The 21,355-nt window shown below is 36.9% G+C and overlaps 3 protein-coding genes across 5 annotated transcripts; all 3 read left to right on the top strand.

Moving 5' to 3' along the window:
* Window positions 1-1,836: 1,836 nt before the first annotated feature.
* On the top strand, window positions 1,837-7,250 carry LOC114154904 (arrestin domain-containing protein 3-like). Of its 2 annotated transcripts, XR_003597646.1 has the most exons (7): window positions 1,837-2,205; window positions 3,590-3,647; window positions 3,760-3,907; window positions 5,361-5,457; window positions 5,833-6,089; window positions 6,217-6,887; window positions 6,922-7,250. XR_003597646.1 is itself a non-coding variant. In XM_028034382.1 (6 exons), exons 1-6 carry the CDS (start codon window positions 1,950-1,952, stop codon window positions 6,829-6,831), a joined length of 1,431 nt encoding a protein of 476 aa, XP_027890183.1. In that variant the 5' UTR covers window positions 1,837-1,949; the 3' UTR covers window positions 6,832-7,250. The 2 variants fall into 2 exon arrangements, 1 of the variants encoding a protein (XP_027890183.1); XM_028034382.1 differs by having other exon boundaries at window positions 6,217-7,250.
* Window positions 7,251-8,986: 1,736 nt separating this feature from the next.
* LOC114154973 (arrestin domain-containing protein 3-like) lies at window positions 8,987-15,066 on the top strand. The gene is made up of 6 exons (XM_028034525.1): window positions 8,987-9,322; window positions 10,946-11,003; window positions 11,103-11,250; window positions 11,342-11,438; window positions 11,869-12,125; window positions 12,526-15,066. Exons 1-6 carry the CDS (start codon window positions 9,067-9,069, stop codon window positions 12,823-12,825), a joined length of 1,116 nt encoding a protein of 371 aa, XP_027890326.1. The 5' UTR covers window positions 8,987-9,066; the 3' UTR covers window positions 12,826-15,066.
* Window positions 15,067-15,970: 904 nt separating this feature from the next.
* Window positions 15,971-20,900, top strand: LOC114153989 (uncharacterized). Of its 2 annotated transcripts, none has more exons than XM_028032699.1 (6): window positions 15,971-16,091; window positions 17,055-17,437; window positions 17,535-17,685; window positions 18,520-18,642; window positions 18,926-19,016; window positions 19,238-20,900. In XM_028032699.1, the coding sequence occupies exons 1-6, from the start codon at window positions 16,037-16,039 to the stop codon at window positions 19,434-19,436; spliced, it is 1,002 nt and encodes a 333-aa protein (XP_027888500.1). In that variant the 5' UTR covers window positions 15,971-16,036; the 3' UTR covers window positions 19,437-20,900. The 2 variants fall into 2 exon arrangements, with proteins under 2 accessions (XP_027888500.1, XP_027888499.1); XM_028032698.1 differs by having other exon boundaries at window positions 17,532-17,685.
* Window positions 20,901-21,355: the final 455 nt, after the last annotated feature.

Here is a 21,355-nt window from a genome sequence, read left to right as displayed (position 1 = left end):
CATTAAAGGCACACAATGTGAGTTGGATTACTCACATCCTGAATTTTCAAAACAAACAATTCATAAAAATCTAATTAATTGCTTCTTTAAAGATAAATCTCACAAGTATTTTTGCATGTTTTTAATGCAAGCAAAAGACTCTGACTTTCAAATAACACAAATGGAAAGTCAAATTTGGAGTAAAGAAGTTTATCTGTGAATATGTCCAATTTATTTTTGGCTCAAATGGAACCTCATACACTTTAGTGAAGTGTTGGGAGTCTAACTCCCTACAAATTTTGTATTTGCAGCTTTTCCTGTTGGGTGTTTCTTGCTTATTTCATTTGTTTTGGTGCCTCCTAATGAATGTTTACAGATGAGCTTGCACACAGATAATGCACTTGTGGGGTTTTTTTCTCTTTCCGTTGATACCCCTCCCATTCATGCAGTAGCACTTCCTCTTAAAAGTGAGACATCAAGGGCAGGGTTTAAGTAGGTTCTTGTTATCTACTTTGGGGTTGATCTTAATCATCATGTTTGCATGAGAAACTAAATTTGTGGTAAGAGGTCATTTACAACTCATGTTAATTTTCTAATTTAAAGTGAACATGTAGTGTAAATAATACATTCAGATACAGCAAATTATATATAACTTAATTTTTTTTAATGTTGTTTAAATCTGCCATTTTAGTTACTTTCTGCCTGAAGAGATCCATGCAGATTCGACTTCACTTTCTTACAATGGTGAGAAAAGCATATAACTCTTCCGGATTATTTTATGAGTAATATCAGTTTTCCCCACCCCTCACAAATACAGCTATCTGCTTAGGAATGAAGGGAAACACGTAAGGATAAAATTTTTCTTTAAAAGAGCTGGGTGTAGTCAAAAAAGAAATTCAAATAAATCTAAAAACAGTTAGCTGACACACATTATGACATTTCAATTTTCTCCAGCAGAGGGCACTAAGTGACTCTAACAATATCACAACCACATTATCTTGTATTCTGGACTTTATAATGACCACGCATCCATATTTAAGCCTCTCAGATATACAGAATCATGTTAAATAACAAAACAATATTAGTATGGAGAATAATTTTACCTCAGAAACATTTCTAATAACCAATATCTACATAACATACAAATGAAATTAATCTTTCTCTATGTGATCATTTACAAAAAAAGGTTCTTGGAAGATTTCTATTCACATAAGTGCTATGTTCTATTTTTGAAGAAATGTTCTGTACTTGTTCAATGTATCTGGCAGAGTGGTCCTCCCACTAAAGGTGTTGTTTCAGGGGGTGTACCTGTGTGCATGTCTAAGAGTTTAAGAAAACATTATTATAGATGTGAAGTTTGTCAAAACTGGATTATTTGTTCTTTAGATACATTTTGTGCAGTCAAGTTGTTGTCTCCTGACTTTGCTCCCCTGGTTCATCTGTACATGTGCAAACTCTACTTCTGATACTTCCATGTTCATCTGCCTGTCCACCCGACAACAAGCCTCTGTCTGGTCCACATCTACAAGGAAAGGAAAACTGAAATGTGTAAGTAAATATTGAAATAGTTATATATTGCTATCATCTATTAAGTGAAGTGTTTTAAAGTGTATTAATCTTGTGTACAATGTAAATTGGATCATTCAATCAAATATAAATACATTATTTTTTATTAAATATATCTACAATCTTTTCATTAAAATTTCATGTAATATAAAGTAAGTTGTTGTTTGTTTTTTAATCTGATGGTGGCACTTTTGACCCTCCTTACTTTCACTTCCTTTAAATCATTTGTTTTCCAACAGGGGGCAGTAGAGACCTATAATAAAAATAAAAACTTGTTGTTCTGGGCGTGTCTTTTCCCACAACCGTGGTTACAGTCTAACCAGAGCGTTTGATGAGATAGAACTCTCTGCGTGGTTGCATGCTTCTGTGTTGTTTTGTCTTTCTTCGTTCTCCTTTGTGCAGCGATGCCAGCTGTGAACAGCTTTACAATCAACTACGACGCGCTGAATGAGGAGGGGACGTTTTCTGAGGGAGACATTGTGACGGGACAAGCAATTCTGTCCTTATCTAAGGAAACCAAAGCTCAGCGGCTGTTTGTGAAGGCTAAAGGAGACGCAGATGTCCGATGGACGCAAAAGCGCGGCGACCGCACGCACACGTACTCCGCGCACCGGAGATATTTTAAACTGAAAGAGTTTTTAATCCCAGAAGGCACGGAGGGTAAGCTTTGGTAGCTGCATTAATGTAGAAAGTACAGCATGCTTTTGGTTTCCCCTTCATCTGAAGGCCTGTATGCAGTTTTGTTGTTAAAATGGTCATCTGTTATTTTTTAGGAATTCCAACTGTGTGTACGAACTTTCACAAATAGTTGATACTGAAACAACTAGAAATGCAGTGCTGTAATATTATGGTGCAAGTTCTACTTTTGAAAGTTGTAATGTTAAGAAACAAGTTGTCAGTCTACAAAGTCATTTCTGATTCTTTTCACTTGCACAATATGGCTTTCTGCTAAGAAGGGCAAAGATAGCTGTGGGCGGCCACAAGTCTACAAAAATAGTTATCAGTTAGAACAAATTCCATGGCCTGTCTGGATGTCTTATCAATAGGAATGGGCGTGTTGTGAGCACTACAACAAAATTTACTCTACACCACAGACCATCAAAGTGACAGATCGAGCTGAGAAATGTTTCACTACAATTAGATGCTAAATGTTTTTGAAAAGTCTGGACAGCATTAGTTCATCTCAGATCTAATGTGTTTACTTTGACTGGTCAAATCTCAAATGGAATATTGCAGGCTAAATATCCTTCCATCCATTGTATACCCACCTGTCTGTGCAGTGTGGGGAGGGAGCTGATGCCTGTCTTCAGAAGTCATAGGGCAAAAGCCGGGATAGGCCCTGGACCGGTCACCAGTCCTTTACTACGATACATAAGACAGACAACCATGCGTACAAACATTCACACCGAAGGACGATTTAAAGACATCAATATCACTAACAGTCTTTTTTTTGGGCTGTGTGAGGAAGCTGGAGTATCCAGAGAGAACACACACATGCACAGGGACAACATGCAAACTCAATGCAGAAAGACTTCAGGCCAGGACTCGAACGGATGACCTTCTTGCTGCAAGGCAACTATGTCAACTACGCCCTGCAGTCTAAACACTGATTCATTAATGCACTTTGAAAGATTTAGGTAGCCAGTATGAATATTTTTCAGAAAACACACACACAAAAGAGAGTACTATGAAAGCTTTCGTGGCATCAGGGCCACTGTAGGTTGAGACACCTAAACAATGTGTAATTGCAGATTCTTTAAATCCTTTCTACTCATACAGTTCACTTTTGTATTATACTCAATGTTTCTTGATTTTGTTTTAGTGTTTTTATGCAGATTGTACTTGCTAGGGTGAGGGTGTGTTTGTGTGAGGCAACAGAAGGAAGCGCTTTGACAGGGTGCTGTTCATGCATGCACCACTTATTACAACTTCCTCATCAGTGTAGCGAATATCACTTCACTATAAAAAAGTTTGTGTGAAATAAATGATCAGAAAGGCTTTATAATTTAACTGAGTGTACCAAATTTCTTTTCTGGATTTCCAGAAACTGTTTTGCCTGAAGGAACCCATGTCTACAAATTCAGCTTTAGGATCCCATCTGAGTAAGTATTTTTTGGCTACTCTAGAAACCTCTGATTGGAACTTATCAATGAACGTATGATATTATGTTCCTTCACTAATGGGTGGAATAACCATAATCTTTTTGTCATACAGAAAGATGCCATCGTCTTTCAGAGGAACTCATGGAAAAATTGTCTACAAACTGGAGGCCAAACTGTCCAGGAGCTGGAGGATGAATTCCACTGCAGAAAAGGAGCTCAAATTTGTCTCAAAGTCCTTCTTAAACTTCAACACTCTTTTAGTGTGTATAATTTTCCATGATATATTCAGTCATCAAATAACTCACCCCAAATCCTGCTGTTTTACTTTTGTATTGGTGACATTTGTGAATATTCTGACAGTTAACTTTCTCTCTTTTTTTTCCTCTTACAATAAACTAGACTTAGTACTACATAAAACACAATTTATAACTGCATCCAAGTTATTTAACAATTTTATTTTAAACATATGCTTGAATACAAAAGTGATGGGCTACTAATGCCACTGTTATGAACAAACTGTTATTTTGCATAAAATGATGCAGTACTTAAAATAATGGGGAGAGTTTTGCTCACTGAATGTGCATTTTTGACTGAAATACATTTGATGCCTCTTTTTATCAATTTGTTATGTGTTTGATTCATGTTGATGTGTATTTAAAGACAAATTTGAACTAAAAACAATATGTACAAAAAATATCTTACTAGAAATCTCACTTTCAGTACCTCCCCCCAAGACCTCTGATTTAAGTTAACTGTATAATAAGCATTTATACATCAAACAGCAGTAAAACAACAAAACAAACTCATGGCAGAACCACTTAATCTGTGGTTCTCAAACTGGGCCACAGATGACACTGGTGCTGCTTTCAGTGGTAAATCTGCAGGTATCAATTATTTACAAAGTTAGTTCCAATTTCATCATTGTAAGCTGTGAGCTTAAGCTAATAAGCACAAACCAGCAACACGTTTGGGTTTTGAAAACCTCGTTAAATGAACTAGTTTGATAATACAGGAGCTAATGGACTACTTCTAGTGTTTTGCAGATGGATTATTCTCATTTTAATCTCTACTATTGTGTATATTACGCTACACTATTTATCTTCTAGAGAGTTTGTAGGCAAAATAAAAAGCTGATTTCTAGCTGTGTTGATGTCTGAATAGTATAATTCAACAGGTTAAATGCATCTGTGAGGTTACAGTAACATCATTATACCTGTTGATATCCTGTTTTATTGGCTTGTTTGACCTGGCTATGTGTGTGTATTTACATTTAGAGTGGGAAATGGTGGCATGATCACTCAGCCAGGATGATTTTTTTGTACAAGCAGGCACCTTAGTTACGTTCAGTATAACATATGGCTGAATGAGGATATAAAGTGGCAGAAGTGAGAATTAACTGCATCCTCTACCATTTTAATTTATGGCAACCATATTAGAATTCTAACTTTAGGGGAACCGACGCTTGTTCAGCTTTGGACTTTTGTCTTTTAATCGACTTACTATAATTAAAATGCATTATCAGGTGGAACATGAAAACGCCTTTATGACAGTGCTGCTTTGGAGACTCAGTGATGTGATATCACTGCCCTAGATTGCAAAGAGTAGACTAATAAAATCTATTGAGGTGAGGGGCTCCACTGTTAGCTGTGCTGTAGATGTTGGAACATTGTCTTCATGACTTTGCTATGACTGTGCTCTTTTTCTGTCCTCCAGTCACAGCAAGCTGGTTCCACAGAGAAGGAGATGGGGATGTTCTCTAAGGGACAAGTGCACATGGATGCCACTGTTAACAAGACGGTGTACGCCCCAGGTAGTCAGATTTCTTTTTCAATTATAAGCTGTTTTAAATGCTAAAGATCAATTGAATTTAAGTGATGTTTACTCAGGTAAATATAAACAACAGTGGATTAATGGACCTTTATATTTCTGCAGATGTTTTTCGAAACAAAAGTAAGATACAAATCTAACAGTGGAAATATTTTCCAATAAAAAAATGCACTTACTCTAAAGTTAAGTAACTACAGCAGCCTTCCAAGTATTCTGAAGAAAGTTTAGAAATATTTTTAACAGCAGAGGTATACGTATATTTGCTGTTTCTTATATAATTAAGATTTATAGCTTAAATTCTACGTAGTGATTGAAAACTTAAAGAAATGTCAACAATTTGAGATGTTTTTCCTGGCAGGTGAAACTATGCTGATATTTGCAAAAGTCAACAATGCTTCTTCTCGAGACATGACTCCCAAATTTAGCCTGGTGCGGAGCGTTCAGTTTCGCGCTCAAGGAGACACCAAAAATGAGGAATACACTGTCGAGAAAGCGGTCGATAAGGTTATCAAACCCCACACCCAACACGAGGTCAGGTGTGAGATGAAGATTCCCACCGATGAGATGCTTTCCATCGAGAACTGTGAAATCATCTCGGTGACACACCAATTAAAGGTGCAACACAGAAACGTGTTAAATAGAACTTTTTATTTTAAAATATGCATACTTGGAAACTTTTCGGTTTTTAACTGTTTTTAAGCCATTTAAAATTGAATCATAACTTTTTCATGATTTCTCACAGGCATATCTGGACATCAGCTTTGCCTTTGATCCAGAGATTATCTTCCCAGTGGTTATTTCACACCCTACTTTAGTCTTTGGTGCTAATAACAGTGGGCCTGTGGGTCCTTATCCTGCTGGCTCTTTCGGTGGTCCAGCCTACAGTAACTTCCCTCCCCCTGCAATGGCTGTTGGTCCTTATCCTGCACCACCGTCTTCAGGTCCCTATGGCTACCCAGGTGCCCAAAGTCCTTCTGCACCACCACCTGCATACCCAAATAATCCACAGGTTTATTGTGGTCCACCAGGACCTTATGCTCCTCAGCCACCTCCCATATATGGGGCCCACAGCAACCCAATGCCACAGGGGCCTTCTCCATATGGATCTCCATTTTCACCCTCTTCATCCTCCACCATGCTTCATCCTCCACCGCCCGCGCCGATGTTCCACACGCCCCTTTCGGGGCCCCAGGTCCAGCCACCTTCTTCCTCCGTGTCTCCTTCAGCTCCCACTTTCAACCCAATGCCTTCTGCTCCAGACATGACTACAGACTTTCTGGCTCAGACAAATGATGTTCCTCCGGCATACACATCGCTTTTCCCATATTCAACTCCGGAAAAATTGGATACAAAATAACCACATATTTAAATTATGGCTAAAACATATAGGAAACCACATAGGCTTTACCATGCTCATTTAGAGAATTCCCTAAGAATGCTCTAAATGTGTTGTTGGAGAGTGACATAATAAAGCCAGTGTAATCACTATTAGATGTATTAAGCATGATGAAGTAAACTTGAATTTTTTTTGCCTTGGCATGCTATGTTACAGATGATTTCTGATGAGTTAAATTGCTTTTGGCCATCTTCATCTGGTGCAAATAATGTAACTAAGCTTATATTCTCAGGATACCTTCCAATAAAATGCCTTAACATTTAAAGTGTGCTTTTAGCATAAATTTATACCTGTCTACCTCTATATCAATTGTATGTTAAGCATGTCAAAAGCTTGTATTTTATGGATCTAATCTGTTCAAATAAAGATCCTTAAATAATTTCTGTGTTTTTTAAAAATTTGTGTGTTTTTTAGATTAAGGATTTGGTAATGTAAGATAGTTGTGATAATCTGATAAAGATATATAACGTCACTTGAATGAATAAATTCATGCTTTTACAGGCAACTTTGGTACAATTGTTTAGTTACCTGCTAACTCAAACAGTGGTAAACATTTCACCAGTCTAATCGTTTAGATATCTAGATATGGCAAAGATGTTTTGCTGTACTTCAAACCAACCATTCTATTTGAAAATAGAATTATGTCACTATATTTGTCTGTTTCAGTATTGATTTTCATTTTTGTTCATTGAAAGGTCTTGCCATAGTTCCTTTGTTTAGATTCTTAGTTTATCTATTTGTATACTTCCTTGTGCATTTGCACTTATTTTCTTTTAGATCATTGTCAGGCCTTTTCCCATGGTTGGTACTTTCCTTGATCTTTAGTTCACCTCACTCTGTTCCTTATTTTCCTTTGATTATGCGATTTGCTTTCTTTATTTCCCCTTTCCCTTGCCACAGTATTTAAGCTCCTGGATTGTTATGGATTGGTGTTACATCATTTTGCTATGTACTGCTACCTTCTAGATCAGTGGTTCTTAACCTTTTTTGAGGTACCGAACCCATCAGTTTCATATGCGCATTCACCGAACCCTTCTTTAGTGATAAATAATTTTTTTTTTTTCCAAATTCAAGACATAGGCATATGGTTTTTTTACTGGTGCACAAAACGAGCCGTGCATGAACGTCACCTTGCTCAAAGAACAAAACCATGAACTCAGAGCAAGTTACAGTATTACTTTACTCTGGTCCCCAAAAAATATTTCGGCCCCATATAAGAATTTCAGCCCCCAAAAATATTTTTTTTTTACTATTTTACTTATTAAAAATAAATTTGGATTTTTTCAAAGAATTAAAAAAATTTCTTAATTTTTTTAATTTTAAATTTAATTAGTTTTTTGTCATTTTGAATCCACAAAATACTTTTTTGGGGGGCCAGAATAAAGTATTGCACAAATACATACCTGCGAATCAGTGTGACTTCTGCTGTTGTCTTTGGGAGACCAGTTCAGAGAGGCGTGACTTCACCTTGGCAAGTGCATCTTCAGAGCAAAGTCTGTTCATTTACTTCTTTTTTGCTCGACATATTTAGTATGGATTAAAATATTAAGAAAGAAACAACGCGACTACGACAGCCGCTGATACTTCGCGCACTAAATTCCCCGCAGCCCTGATTGGCCGAGCAATGTAACATGATCCTCTGCAGCAAGTGATGGCCAAGCGGGGCGCGTCATCACGACTTTACACAAGTGTGTCTTTACTTCCGCAGCAGAGGCTCCGCCGAACCCCTGAGACCGACTCATCGAACCCCTGGGGTTCGACCGAACCCAGGTTAAGAACCACTGTTCTAGATCCATTCTGGTTTGTATTAACACTTCAGGTAGATTGTGATATAAAGGATATTACATCAGCACACATTTGGACCCATTGTACCAGTTGAGCATCAGCTCGCTGCTGAACATCTCCATCAATTACTGCAAAACTAAAACAATACAAAAGGTCATTAACAAATATCCTAGATAACTAATAGGAACTACCATTGTATTACCTCAAAAGCCATTTGTATACACACATACATATGAAATGATAGTTACACTTGCCCTACATCTCAACCTGAAAATGAATTGGCAAAGCAATAAACATTTCTTAACTTCCCCCCAGATCCGCCCCCGTCGGGGCGGACCCGGATGCAATGTTTTTTTCAGAAACACCGGTGGGACATTTTACATCGGCAATAAGGGACACTAACATGTTAACATGTTCCGAATTAACGACTTCAAGATCATTTGTGAGGACGCGAGCAGAGATGGCGCTTTTTCCGAAGGAGACACGGTCGCAGGTTTGGTTTCTTTTAACCTATCAAAAGAGACGAAAGTTAAGAGCGTCAGTGTGAAGCTTAAAGGACACGGTCAAGTTCATTGGACTGAAGGAACTGGAGAAGACGAAAGGTCGTACAGCGCAAGTAAGAGATATCTTAAAGTCAAAGAATACCTGGTGCTGGAAAAGACAGAAAGTAAGTAAAATAAATCCGAGTATAAACCTCCTTTTAATTCTGGGGATAATTGCTTTTATCCTAGTCACATTTCTATGAAGGTGTTAATATGAAAGTACATTTTAATGGAGATCATATTCTTGGATTTTCTAATAAGGTAAAGGTCATTTTTATTTATGTAGCACATTTTCAGCAACAAGGCAATACAAAGTGTTTTACAGGAATTAAAAGGAAATACAAACAAAATAACAAACCAAAGAAAAGCGCAAAAGATGAAAACGCTAATAATGTTGATTCAAAGTAAATAAACTAGATACTCCTAGTCAGGGTTGTTTGGTAAGTATAAGTAAGTATTGTCTGGTCTAATTCCTTTCCTGGTTTGGAAGATTAGGAATCTAAAAAATAGTTGCTAAGGTAGTTTTTCTGGTTTCTAAGTTCTAATCTCTGTTCTGGGTCGCTAGATAAGTATAAGTAAGTAATTATCCTCTGGACTTCCGGGATGCTTGATAAGTGTAAGCATTCTCTGGACTTTCTAAGTGTGCTCTAAATTTGTAAAAGTAATGATTACTCCACAGTTTCTAAGTAATAATAAAAACTATGTGTTCATGTTCTGGAAGAATTTTTTCTGGATTCTAAGTTCATTGTAATTCCTTTTCTGGGATTCTATAAAAATAGGAGTAATAATCTAAAAAATAATCTAATATGGATCTAAATAGTGAGTACTTACAGTTTCTAAAAAATAAGCTAAAGAGTGACTAATATACTAATAAACTAGAGTCTCTGGATTCCAAGTTTGTTCTAATTCATTAGAACAAACTTCCAGTAAAGGAATTAGAGAAAACTTGTTCAAATTAAGCATAATTTTAAAACAGCAGCAGTCTTTGACATTCAATATTCTATCTACGTTATTGCAAACTGGCAGTAAATTATGAAAATTTATTTAGAATTTGTGATTTTGGCATTTTCTTTATAACTAAGTTACTGGAAACAAACCCAGTTTCCAGTAAGGGTAGAACTAGACGAATAGAAGACAGAAGTGAAACTGGATGTTAATGTCTCTTATCAGTTTGGGCAGAAAGGAAGTCTGTGGCTTTTGGCAGACATGTCTGACGTTTAAACAAGCAAACAGAAAATAGTTTGTTCTACATTCAATAGACTACAGAGAGGTATTCACTCCTGTGTACACAATTCGCTGGTGTCTCAGTTTTCACGCAACTTTCTTCCTTTTTTGTTCAGGATTGTTGGTTACTCCCAACTGTGGAATTTCCATTGTGAAAGTCACCATAGACGTCTGATGTGTTAATCCCTGTGTCAGATTTTAAAAATTCCCCCTTAAAACAACAAATTAAGAACAAAGTGATTTTATATTATAGGTACACCAATAAATATATAATTAACAAATCTGCCATTTGTTAATTTTAATCATGCTGTAGAAATGAATGTTAGTCAAAGAAACTTGCTGATATGAAGAATCTATCAAACAAACTACAATATTACACAACATTTACATGTTGTGACATCTAAATATCACAATTTATTTTCACAACATTTTATTTTCCCACCACAACACTGTTTTTTTTTTTTTTTAAATTATTATTATTGTTTTCTAAGCCTTTCACTGAAATGCTTAATTTCTCTACTCAGGCAGTGTACTTCCTCAAGGGACCAATCAATTCAAGTTCAGGCTTCAGATTCCACAGGAGTAAGTGTGATTTTCTAACATCTGCCATGCAATGGTGAAAATGGCGTTATTATTTTTGTTTACAACCACATCCATACTTAAACATGTTTGCCCTGCCAGGGACTTGCCATCATCCTTCAAGGGGACACATGGCAGCATTGTTTACAAGGTTGAAGCACAGATATGTAGGAAATGGCATTTGGATTCTACAGTGCAAAAGGAGATCAAGTTTCTTTCAAAGTCCATACGAAACACTCGCCAAGTTGTGGTAGGATGTGACTCTCTGGTGCTGTATCACATTGTTGAACAAGCTTATTGAGAAAATACTTAAAAGGTTTATTTTTTATTGCATATTATAGTGTCCACAGTCCAACTCGGTAACAGAAAAGATAGGAGTTTTCTCCAAAGGAGAAGTCCAAATGACTGCTTCAGTAAACAGGAATGTTTGCTTTCCAGGTATAGTTTCATTTTCTCATTCATTTTAGGGGAGAGAAACTGTTAACAGGACAATTCCACAAATCTGGCTTTTATGCAGGAGTGGCAAAAAGAAACCATTTACTTAAAGAAAGTCAAGTCTTTTGATGTCTCAAAGTCATTTTGAGGGGGCAAAAGACTTGAGATAGGGGTCAAAGTTTACATTTGAGCAGGACAATGACCCTGAACATTGAGCCAATTTTTCTACATCCAACTGAAGGATGGCCCAGTTAATACTTAAATCTAGATCTAACTATGTACACGTAACAAGACCTGAAAATTTACATTAGCAAGGCTCTCCTTCCACTCTGTCTGAAATTTGTGGGCACATATGCAGGGCACTGTGTTTATATTGTCATTACTGGTCAACAGTAAGTTCACTTGCATTCAGAATTTCCATTTCTTTAAACAGGTGACACTCTAACTGCTTTTGCCAAAATCTCCAATGGTTCCTCCAAGTCAATGAAACCAAAATTCAGTTTACAGCAAAGGACTGTTTACATCGCTGGGGGTTCCAAAGACATCAGTGACTATTCTTTATGCAAAAAAGTCGGAGACACCATTAAACCAAACTCTGAGGAAACTGTGTCCTTTACCATCGATGTTCCTCCAGGTGTTATCTACACTTTCAATAACTGTGATCTTGTCTCAGTTGAGTATTACCTCAAGGTATGTAAATATCCACTGGTGCCACACACATTTCTTTTTACCATGGGTTTTCTGTCCATTCAACTTTTCATTAAGGGGCTTCCATGTGAAATGCTGATTACAACCAGCACTTGTATAGCAGCATGTCAACCTTGCTGGAAAGCTATCAAGTCACTAGCTTTCCAGCTAGTCACTTGTTTCTGTGACTTGGTTTCTGTATTATTTTTTTTATTAGCTATAAGCCATAGGTATCAAAATTAACAGAAATCAGTACTGACATAATCTGTGTCTAGTAAGTCAATCAAGAGGTTACCTTTGTAAATTGAATTAGTGAAATATATTAAAGTTTTCATCATAGTCTAACTGACTGACATGCACCTACACAATGTAAACTGGTTTTATTCATGTCTGCATTCACCAGGTGTACTTGGACGTTAGTTTTGCCTTCGATCCAGTGGTGGTGTTTCCCCTGATAATTGCTCCTGCCATTGCACTTGATCACTGTGAGGACTTGGGGCCTTACCCAGGTGGTCCTGCCGGGCCCCCGAGTTACAGTGACTTCTCATCTGCAGCTGCCTACCCTAGTGAATTTAATCCCATACCCATAAGCACAGGTGCCTGTGGGTATCCCACACTGGAAGATAAACCCCCGTTGTACAATTCTCTTTTTCCCGATGGTCAAGACACAACTGGCAAGAGAGAGCCAGTTCAAGAAAACTGAACTTGAGACATAAAACGTAGTCAGAATTGACAATCGTGTCAATTATGTCATTATCTTTAGCAATCTGCACTAAAGAACGACTTTCTGGTAAAATAAAAACCTGTTTGCTTTCTCCTGATTGCATTCTTTGTGGAGTGTTGGAAAGAAAAGAAAATCCACTAATATCATTCAGAACCACAAAAGGCTTCCAGTTCCTTTTAGTGATGAGTGGAGCTTTCAAACTTAGATGGTACATTTATGCTCGCTAATGACATTAGTTATCCATGGAGTCTTTCCATTGTTCTGGTTTTGCCAGACCGAGTAGTAAACAAAGTGCTTTGATTACTGTTATGGTGCTGGGATGGAGGTAGCTGTAGATATCAGTGTCAGTGTGATACTGACTTCATATAAAAGTTTTCCTTGCAGCCGGGTGGTGGTGAAAAAAAACAAAACAAACAAAAAAAAAAACAATCTCTACAACATAATCAAAAACAAAGAAAACTGAGGAAAAATACTAGTGCAAATAAAAAAAAAAGATCAGATTAAGTGACAAATTATCACAACCAGTGACCTTTTGAATTGATCTAATTAATGGCCTGAGTGATGAAAGCGTCTGTCCATTAGTTGGTCCTTGATTGTCTCAAGCACTTTCAAGACGATAGTGTCATGTTGTGGGTATAAATTGGACGCAAACACAGACACCTGGAGGCAACAAGTGGTGTTGAGTAATTGATGGAAAATAAAGAAAAATCCAAACTTACAAAAACGTGAGAAGCAGAAGGGAAATAAAATATTCCATACAAAAGCCAGTCAGGAGATACGAGGAGAGTACAGGGAGCCATCGAAGAAACACAGAGACGACAAGGAATGAATGGGGGAACCAGGGAGGAGAATCTGAGAGGGGGCGCAGGAGAGCGCACAGGGGACTAGAAAATAAATTAAACACTAAAGAATGATAGGTAGAAGAAATTATGAAACTAGATTAATTAAGAATAACTAGAAGAAATAAACACAACTGGAAACACTAAGAAGGACTGAACTAAAGTAAAATCTAATCAAGACTAATTAATCAAGATAAGAAATAACACAGAATGATGATGAAACGAATATATAAAAGGACTAAACCAAAGTAAAACTAAAGTGAAACAAAGCTGATCTAAAAAAAAAAAGAGGAGCTAAGAACCACAAAAGCAAACAAAACTCAAGCCAAACTCAAACAATCCCAGATCCTAACAGGTAGGAATTAAAATCCAGCCTGAAATCAGTGGAGTGAGCAGACTACATGGCTGAAGAGCAAACTGACTCATTACACATACTCAGTGGTGGTCTTCCTCTGCACCCCGACACTCATTTTTTTGTTTTCCCAAATTGATTACGTTTCACAAATCAAATAAGGTAAATCCAGTCATTTGCTTGTCACAAACAAAACAATGAAGCTGAACATGCTCTTTTGTTGTTACAAACAAAATAAATCTAATTGTGTTTTACGCAGTGTACAATCTTGACTGATAAATAAATATACATATACTGTACATTTCAAATCATTTGCTCCTTCATAAGCATCTTAACTCCTTGTCATCCCGAAAAGAGACACTTTCTGTGCTCAATGTTCAGATGTGGGGGAGATTTCTCAGAAACATGCTCAGAAAATTGGTGATGCTTTTAAAAATTACTCTACAGGAACCAACAGTTTCGCTTTATATTTTGTTTTGTATATATTTACAAATGTTTCACTGGGAAATTTTTTTGGAGGTTTCTGGCAAGACGCAAATATTTCTCTTTGTGTCCTTGTCAACACATTCTTTGTCTGAGATACAGGAAAACATCACATGATCATGCAGGCCCACAAAAGCTCCCCAGCTTCTCATAGCAACGTGTGAGAATGTTTGATTCGAGTGGTAACACTGTTTTCTTCTAATAGCAGATTTATGCTCTTTAAAACTCATTAGCAGTCTATGGAGTCTTGGCAGAGTGGTTGTAAAGTGACGTTATCCCCTGTACTGGCAGTGTGGGAGACAAAGAACCTACAGTGGGGAAAAGGCTGAATATTTAATCAAGAGTTTATTTTGTCCTTTTTGTGATTTGATTGTATTTGTTTTTTTGTTTTTTTTGCCACTTTATGTAACATAAAATATATACTATATAACATTATGCATATATTTGCAGCATTCTTTTAATGAAATGTGCATGTTTTAATTGCCAACAGTGTATTAGTTGATTGACATGTTTACTGCATTGTGTTTTAATAAAAGATTATCCTCATCTCTCTGCCTTCTGAGTCTCAAAACAGTTCAAAGAAATACTTATAATGTAAATGTCAAAATGATCTTTTTTTTAAACTTTTTTTTTTTACTTCACATAAATGATGCGTGCAATGTAGCTAAATTACTTCATTTACTTCATTTGCAGATGATACCACATTACATTTCTGAGGATTGGGGCAGCTTCAATCCTATGATGGAAAGAGAAATAAAAGTAATAGAGAAATTGTGTGAACAAATGGAATGAAAAAGCTAAACTTATGCTAAACAGTATTGAAATTGTAAGAATGTATGTGATCAGATTTTTGGGAGTTGACTTCAAATTCCTCTTCAGGTCGTTCACTCCCAGTAGATGAATATTGCTGGATCACCATCACCCAGTGAATAAGTCGCATTAACAGAGCATGGAGCACTTTCCACACTCATCCCCAACTTGACCCTGGGGAGAGATCCTGATTGAGCGGAAGGGCGGCACTGTCACTGCACTCCAGGAGGCCTGAAAGCTTCCACTGCTGATGTAGATTGTTCATTGATAAAACAATCCAAAATCAATTTGGCTGTTTTTCTGGCGGCGAACTGTGCAGGGTAGGTTTGCTATGTGTTTGAGTGGGACTGTATTTATAGACAAGAAATATTTGAGAGAGTCCAAAACAATATATACAATAAACAATAAACCATAATTGACATTTAATATTCTAAAATAAAATGTTTCTACTTTTTTTCTGATACCATAATCCACTAAATAAAACATGTATGTCTACTATATTTGCTAAAATACGAAGTCACTTTAAAGTCAACAAAGCTTTAGATTGTTTTGAATAGCAGGGGACAGCGTGTCCCCCCCATGATCTTTCTTTGGCCCCTCCCTTTTCAGCCTTATCTTTGGAAAGTTTAGTTCCCTCCTACTTGTTGCTACTGCTAACAGTCTCTAAAGAGAAAAGCTCAAGCCCAGATCTGCACCTGCCATCGCTATGAGAGGAAAAGGACTGCTTTCTGAGTTTTTGCTTTTCCTTATCTTTTTGAAAGGTAAAATCGGATGCCATTTGCATTTTTCGCCGATCTATGCAAGTTATGGAACTGTTCATTTTCACAAAAGTTGTTTTGATTTTGCGGAGATTTTGCGGAATAACCAATTAGGACTGCGATGTTGTAATGTTTTAGATTTTATTTGTGTTTCAGCTGTATTAAAATCAATTTGCCGAAAGAAAGAACTAATATCATAGAAAGAGACCGCTTAACAATCTCCAGAATTTAGAAAGTATTTCCTTTATGGATAAAACTTTAAATATTCCCGAAGTATGGTATGGTATGATTAGTCTCTGCTGTCAAGTAATTGAAAGAAACGAAAATTTCCCCCAAAAACTTCTTATGACTTACTTATTGCAAATACCAATGAAAAGAAACAAACTGACACACGAACTTAAACAATATTGTACAAAGAAAATCATACAATAAAGAATCATAATGTACCTTACGTTTCAGAAAGCAGAATAAGTGAAAATAAGTTCTGGGGTGTGCATACCCTGGCTTTTATCATTCTTTATTAAACAGCCTATTCAAATTTGTTGTTTCTCCTGATTTCCCTGATCTCCCGGTTCTCATAGCTTTTAGTCTGATAACTTCTAAATTAACTAAGTGTGCATACAAACTTTTTGCATGGAGACGTCTGTATTAATAACCCAGTGTGTATTGCTCTTTTATAATATTCCCTAGGATTTTGTTTTGAATGAGCAAAAAGCAAATGTGTCAAGTCACATCCAGTCTCTGGAGTTTTTACTCAGTTTTGTCGTTCTTAGTTATTTTTATTTTATTCCTTGTTTGGTTTTATCGATTTTCGTCTTTTTTTTTCTTATGTACCTCACTTGGGTCCTGTGTGTTGTTTGAAAGTGCTTTATAAAAAACAAAAACAACGCTAGATTTCACTGAATTAGTGTAATTGAATATGGACATTGTTTATCAGAACAAGCCTCCTTCATATTTCTCCCACAGAAGTGTCTGGATTAAAGATTCGGAACAAGCTTCTGGGTAAATGCCTGCAGGTGCAAGAAGGAGCAACAGGAGGTCAGGCGTCACTTGGAGAGTGCAGCCCAGACTTGCCTGTCCAGGAATGGCGCTGGCTCCCAAAAGTCCAGGCGCTCAGCAGCCTCCACACCGGAGAATGTCTGACTGCACCGAGGGAGGAGTATGAAGGCGTTGTTTTGCAGCCCTGCATTTTCAAAGATGGAGCTGGTGGCGAGGATGTGGAAAGAGAGGTGCGAGGTCAGGCTTGGACTTGCACAAAGAAAGGCTACATAACTCTGATAGAGAACAGGCTTCATTTGAGTGCTACAAAAGAATCCACTCTGGTTTTTCTGCTGAGGGAACATAAACAGGTAATGATTTTGTTTTACTTCATTTAGTTAGTAAGTTAAGTTTAGCTGGTTTGAAACACCTTCAGAGGCTGTCATGGTTCCCCCTCTTTGCTAGCAGGGCAGCAAGTGGCGAGCTCTCCATAACCAAACGTTGTGCAACGGGAGAGACGCTGAAGAAAACCCAAACCAACCTTATCATCACGTGGAGGGGAAAAAAACAAACATTTCTGAAAGCCCTTTATCAGAAAGACACATGCAGGTGAAAACATGTAAGAACCAAACAGAAGCTTACGCATAAAGATGTGCTTACTTGTGTCTTCCTTCAGATTGCTGCAGTACTAATCGTTTTTTTTAAATGGCTTAAGACAGGCTTTACATGTTTTAATACTGATTTCTGTTGACAGTTAACAATTCAACAGACGTGGATGTGTCCATATACATCAAAAAATGTTTCATTGTCATTTCAGTTTTTAAGTGTGGAAACCAAAGTATGAAACATATCCTGGGGGAAACCAAAGTTTGAGTACAGCATGTATTAATTCATCTAATTGAATCAACAGGACTCTTTGTAGGATGAGCCATGAAAGACTGATTTTAATGTTTTTCTTCATCATGGTGAACTGGTAGCATAAACCTAAACCATAAATGTATACAGTCCATTACTGCTGTAAACAAATTATGTAGCCATTATGTCCATATGATGGATTCGTCAGTTTTTTTTTATTGTTTTTTTTTTTTTACTTTATTGACAGCAGGTCAGGTTTCAGCCTGACAGTCTGAAGTGTTAGTTTTCCAGTAAGAGAGCCAGATACTTGACACAGGCCAACATAGGTAGAATTACAGCAGCATGCACACAGTAAAACCTAGTTTGGATGAAAATTGCATTGAATTTCCGATACATTTCATTTACATTTACACTCTGTTTCTTTATGTTGTGCCAGGAGGAGAAAAGTGGTTTGTGTCTTGAAGTCGTACACTCCCACACCAGAGATACTTTAAACCAGCATTATTGGTTTTTTAGAAATTCAAGAAGGATAAAATCTTTTATTTTCAGCAATGGTCTCTAAATGACTTGGGTCTCTTTGTATTGTCCTTACGTCCAGATGAAGGTATTTTGGACTCCAAACAGACAGAAGCTTATTCTGTAAAGGATGTGATGATTCCTTCTTCTTTAATCACCAAATCTCCTGCAGATCCCACTATGGTTTTTTTCACTATGGATTATGGTAAGTTTATCAAACTGTAATCCATAAAATGACTGAACGTGTTACAATTGATCTGTATAAATCTAAGACCACAGAATATGAGTTGCCTCATATTCTGCAATTGCTCTACATAACCTCTAGATGGAAGCAGTTCTTTATGTATAGTGGGTAAAGGTCTGTGTGGATGCAGTAGAGCATCCATAAAGACCAAGTGACAGGCTTAGGTTTGGATTCATTTAAACAAAGATGTGAAAGTTGATGTAAGATATAAGATGTATGTCTTTATATATACCCATGTGTTCAGGAATGGGATGGAAGATAACCATGTTGGTGTTGAGCTCCTTGGCTCTGGTCCTAGGAACTATAATTCTCATTCTCAATGTGTACTCCAACAGGTGAAGATGGCAGCACACACACACACAAGACACACTAAGCATGTCATTAATTTGTTGTATGAACACATCATTTACACAACATGTTGATAAACGCATTGTCTTCACTTTTAAGCGTCAAAACAGGAGCCCTACTCCAGGGTTAGGTAAACTTTGGTACATGTGGATCTTTAGTATTTCACTTTCCCCTATTTTTTACACGCTGTTTCTTTATGTTGTGCCAGGAGGAGAAAAGTGGTTTGTGTCTTGAAGTCGTACACTCCCACACCAGAGATGAGCATTCCTGGATCGCCAGCACCCAATGAAAGAGCCGCCCTGACCGAGCATGCCATGCACTTTCCACAGTCCTCGCCAAGCGTGCCACGGGGGGAGATCCTGATAGAGTGGAAGGACGGCACTGTCACGCCACTATATGAGGCCTGAAAGCTTCCACCGCTGATGTGGATTGAGAGCTTGGTTGTTTTTCTGACAGCGACTCTGGTGCAGAGTTAGGTTTGTTATTCACTGGTTCTGTTTGAATGGGAGCATATTGTGACGGGATAGTTACCAAGACAAAAAAAAGCAATCTACTCCGAGTGTGTTGCTGGCAAACTTTTCAAGGTGATCTGTAGATTGTTTTACAATCTACAGCAGTACACATGTAGGGCTCACATAGAAGAATGTCTTCGAGGCTGAACTGCCTGAGGAAGATGAAAAGCATTGTGTAGTTGTCATACATTTGAGCTAAACACTAAAATACAGGCTAAGGATAAAAACATAGTTAGGATGACTAACTGGAAAATTGCAATTGCAAAAATAATGATTTAGGGTAATATATGCCTACCTATAAATTTAGTTAATTTTAGTTTCTTATAAAATCATATTCATGATGCTGACATGTACTGTTTCTGTAAAAGATGACGTTGTCTTTTATGTGTCAAGGCATAATAAAAATGATCAAGTCTTTGCCAGGCTCAAAACATGTTTAAATCTACAGATCTGTAGAAAGGAAGGAAGGAAAATGGAAAATCTGTGTGTGCTATTCCAACTACACCCCTGCTATCTTATAAGGAAAGTCCCAGTCACGTTTTCCAAATCAACTACATTTTATGAACTGAATGTGGGCAAGTATGAACAGCAGAGGATTTGATTTTTCTGGAGGATATTCATGTACTTTCCAGATTGGAGAAGAGAAGTAGATGATTTAAGAGAAATTGTTAATTAAATGGGTTGCTTCCAAGATATTTCAAGTTGATTTACAGATGGGAAACTTTCCAGAGAGTCATGCAATAGCCATACAAAAAAGGCCATAGAAAGGTTAGGTTAAATTTTACCTGTTTGAGTTGGCATGATGCAAAAATTTAAATGCTTATTTAAAATGATTTTTTAGAAGAAAGTCTTTTTTTCTTTTTTTTTTTAAAAAATGAAGTGCGGCACAACATAGATTTTGCAAAGAAGCCTCTGAATTAAACGCGTTCTCTGTCTTTTGTTAAACTAGATATGTTTAACTTTACTGCAAAACAACATCTTTAAGAAAAGAATCTGCCTGAGGAAGAGCAGAAAATTAGCACAAATTTTTAAGTACCCAGTAAGGTGGTGGAGGGTGACATTTTGAAGTCATTATTCTGCCACAAGATCCTGGCGCCTTCCATTCATTGAGTCATTTATGAATTATGCTGTAAACTTGGAGTCTTGGAAGACTTTCTAATTTCCTACAGTCAAATTTTTTTTTGTCTGACAAGTAAAGCTTGACCAGACAGGATAATGAAACATGACAACACAGCGGTAAATCTACAAGAGTGGCTGAAAAAGAAAATAATTGAGGTTCAGTCGAAGTTCAGAAAATGCTTTGGTAGGGCCTTAGATGGCTGTGCAGAGATTGATGTCTGCAAACCTTAATAAGCTGAAGCAATGTTATACTGAAGAGTGAGCCAAAATTCCTTCAAAACCACAGAATTGACTATTAAATCCATACAGAAAATGACTATTTTGTTAATCAAATTTTGTGTGTTTTTAGTCTTTCACACTTAGACCGTCTACTTTCTTCTTGTTTTACTGATTAAATATTGACAGCACAGATGCTATGCAGTACATTGATTTTGGATGGATTTGCAAAATCTTGGTAAACACACATTTTTTTCTGCCCTGATATTTAAAATCCAATCCATGAAAAAAAAAGTCTATGTCTATGCTTTGGTAGTTCAAAATCATAAACAAATTCATAACAAAATTATTTTTGTAATATTTATGCTAAGCTATCATATTATCCCAATGTTTTAAATAAAACTAATTGATAAAGTGGTGTAAGGAGCTCATCCTGCATCTTTACAGCAATTGTCAGCAGAGGAAACAGTGAAGTGATT

Source organism: Xiphophorus couchianus, chromosome 12 (assembly GCF_001444195.1).
Source record: "Xiphophorus couchianus chromosome 12, X_couchianus-1.0, whole genome shotgun sequence".
Lineage (NCBI taxonomy): Eukaryota > Metazoa > Chordata > Actinopteri > Cyprinodontiformes > Poeciliidae > Xiphophorus > Xiphophorus couchianus.
Note: the sequence above shows the minus strand (reverse complement) of the source record. Positions and strands in the feature narration are given on the sequence as shown.

Excerpts from the sequence above, each read along its gene's own strand:
- LOC114154904 (XM_028034382.1), top strand. The coding sequence starts at position 1,950 with ATGCCAGCTGTGAACAGCTTTACAATCAACTACGACGCGCTGAATGAG. Across the intron at positions 3,648-3,759 it reads AGCTTTAGGATCCCATCTGA|AAAGATGCCATCGTCTTTCA; the intron begins GTAAGTATTTTT and ends TTTGTCATACAG. Across the intron at positions 5,458-5,832 it reads CAAGACGGTGTACGCCCCAG|GTGAAACTATGCTGATATTT; the intron begins GTAGTCAGATTT and ends TTTTCCTGGCAG.
- LOC114154973 (XM_028034525.1), top strand. The coding sequence starts at position 9,067 with ATGTTCCGAATTAACGACTTCAAGATCATTTGTGAGGACGCGAGCAGA. Across the intron at positions 9,323-10,945 it reads GGTGCTGGAAAAGACAGAAA|GCAGTGTACTTCCTCAAGGG; the intron begins GTAAGTAAAATA and ends TTCTCTACTCAG. Across the intron at positions 11,251-11,341 it reads GAAACACTCGCCAAGTTGTG|TGTCCACAGTCCAACTCGGT; the intron begins GTAGGATGTGAC and ends TGCATATTATAG.
- LOC114153989 (XM_028032698.1), top strand. The coding sequence starts at position 16,037 with ATGAGAGGAAAAGGACTGCTTTCTGAGTTTTTGCTTTTCCTTATCTTT. Across the intron at positions 16,092-17,054 it reads TTTCCTTATCTTTTTGAAAG|AAGTGTCTGGATTAAAGATT; the intron begins GTAAAATCGGAT and ends TTTCTCCCACAG. Across the intron at positions 18,643-18,925 it reads TTTTTTCACTATGGATTATG|GAATGGGATGGAAGATAACC; the intron begins GTAAGTTTATCA and ends CCATGTGTTCAG.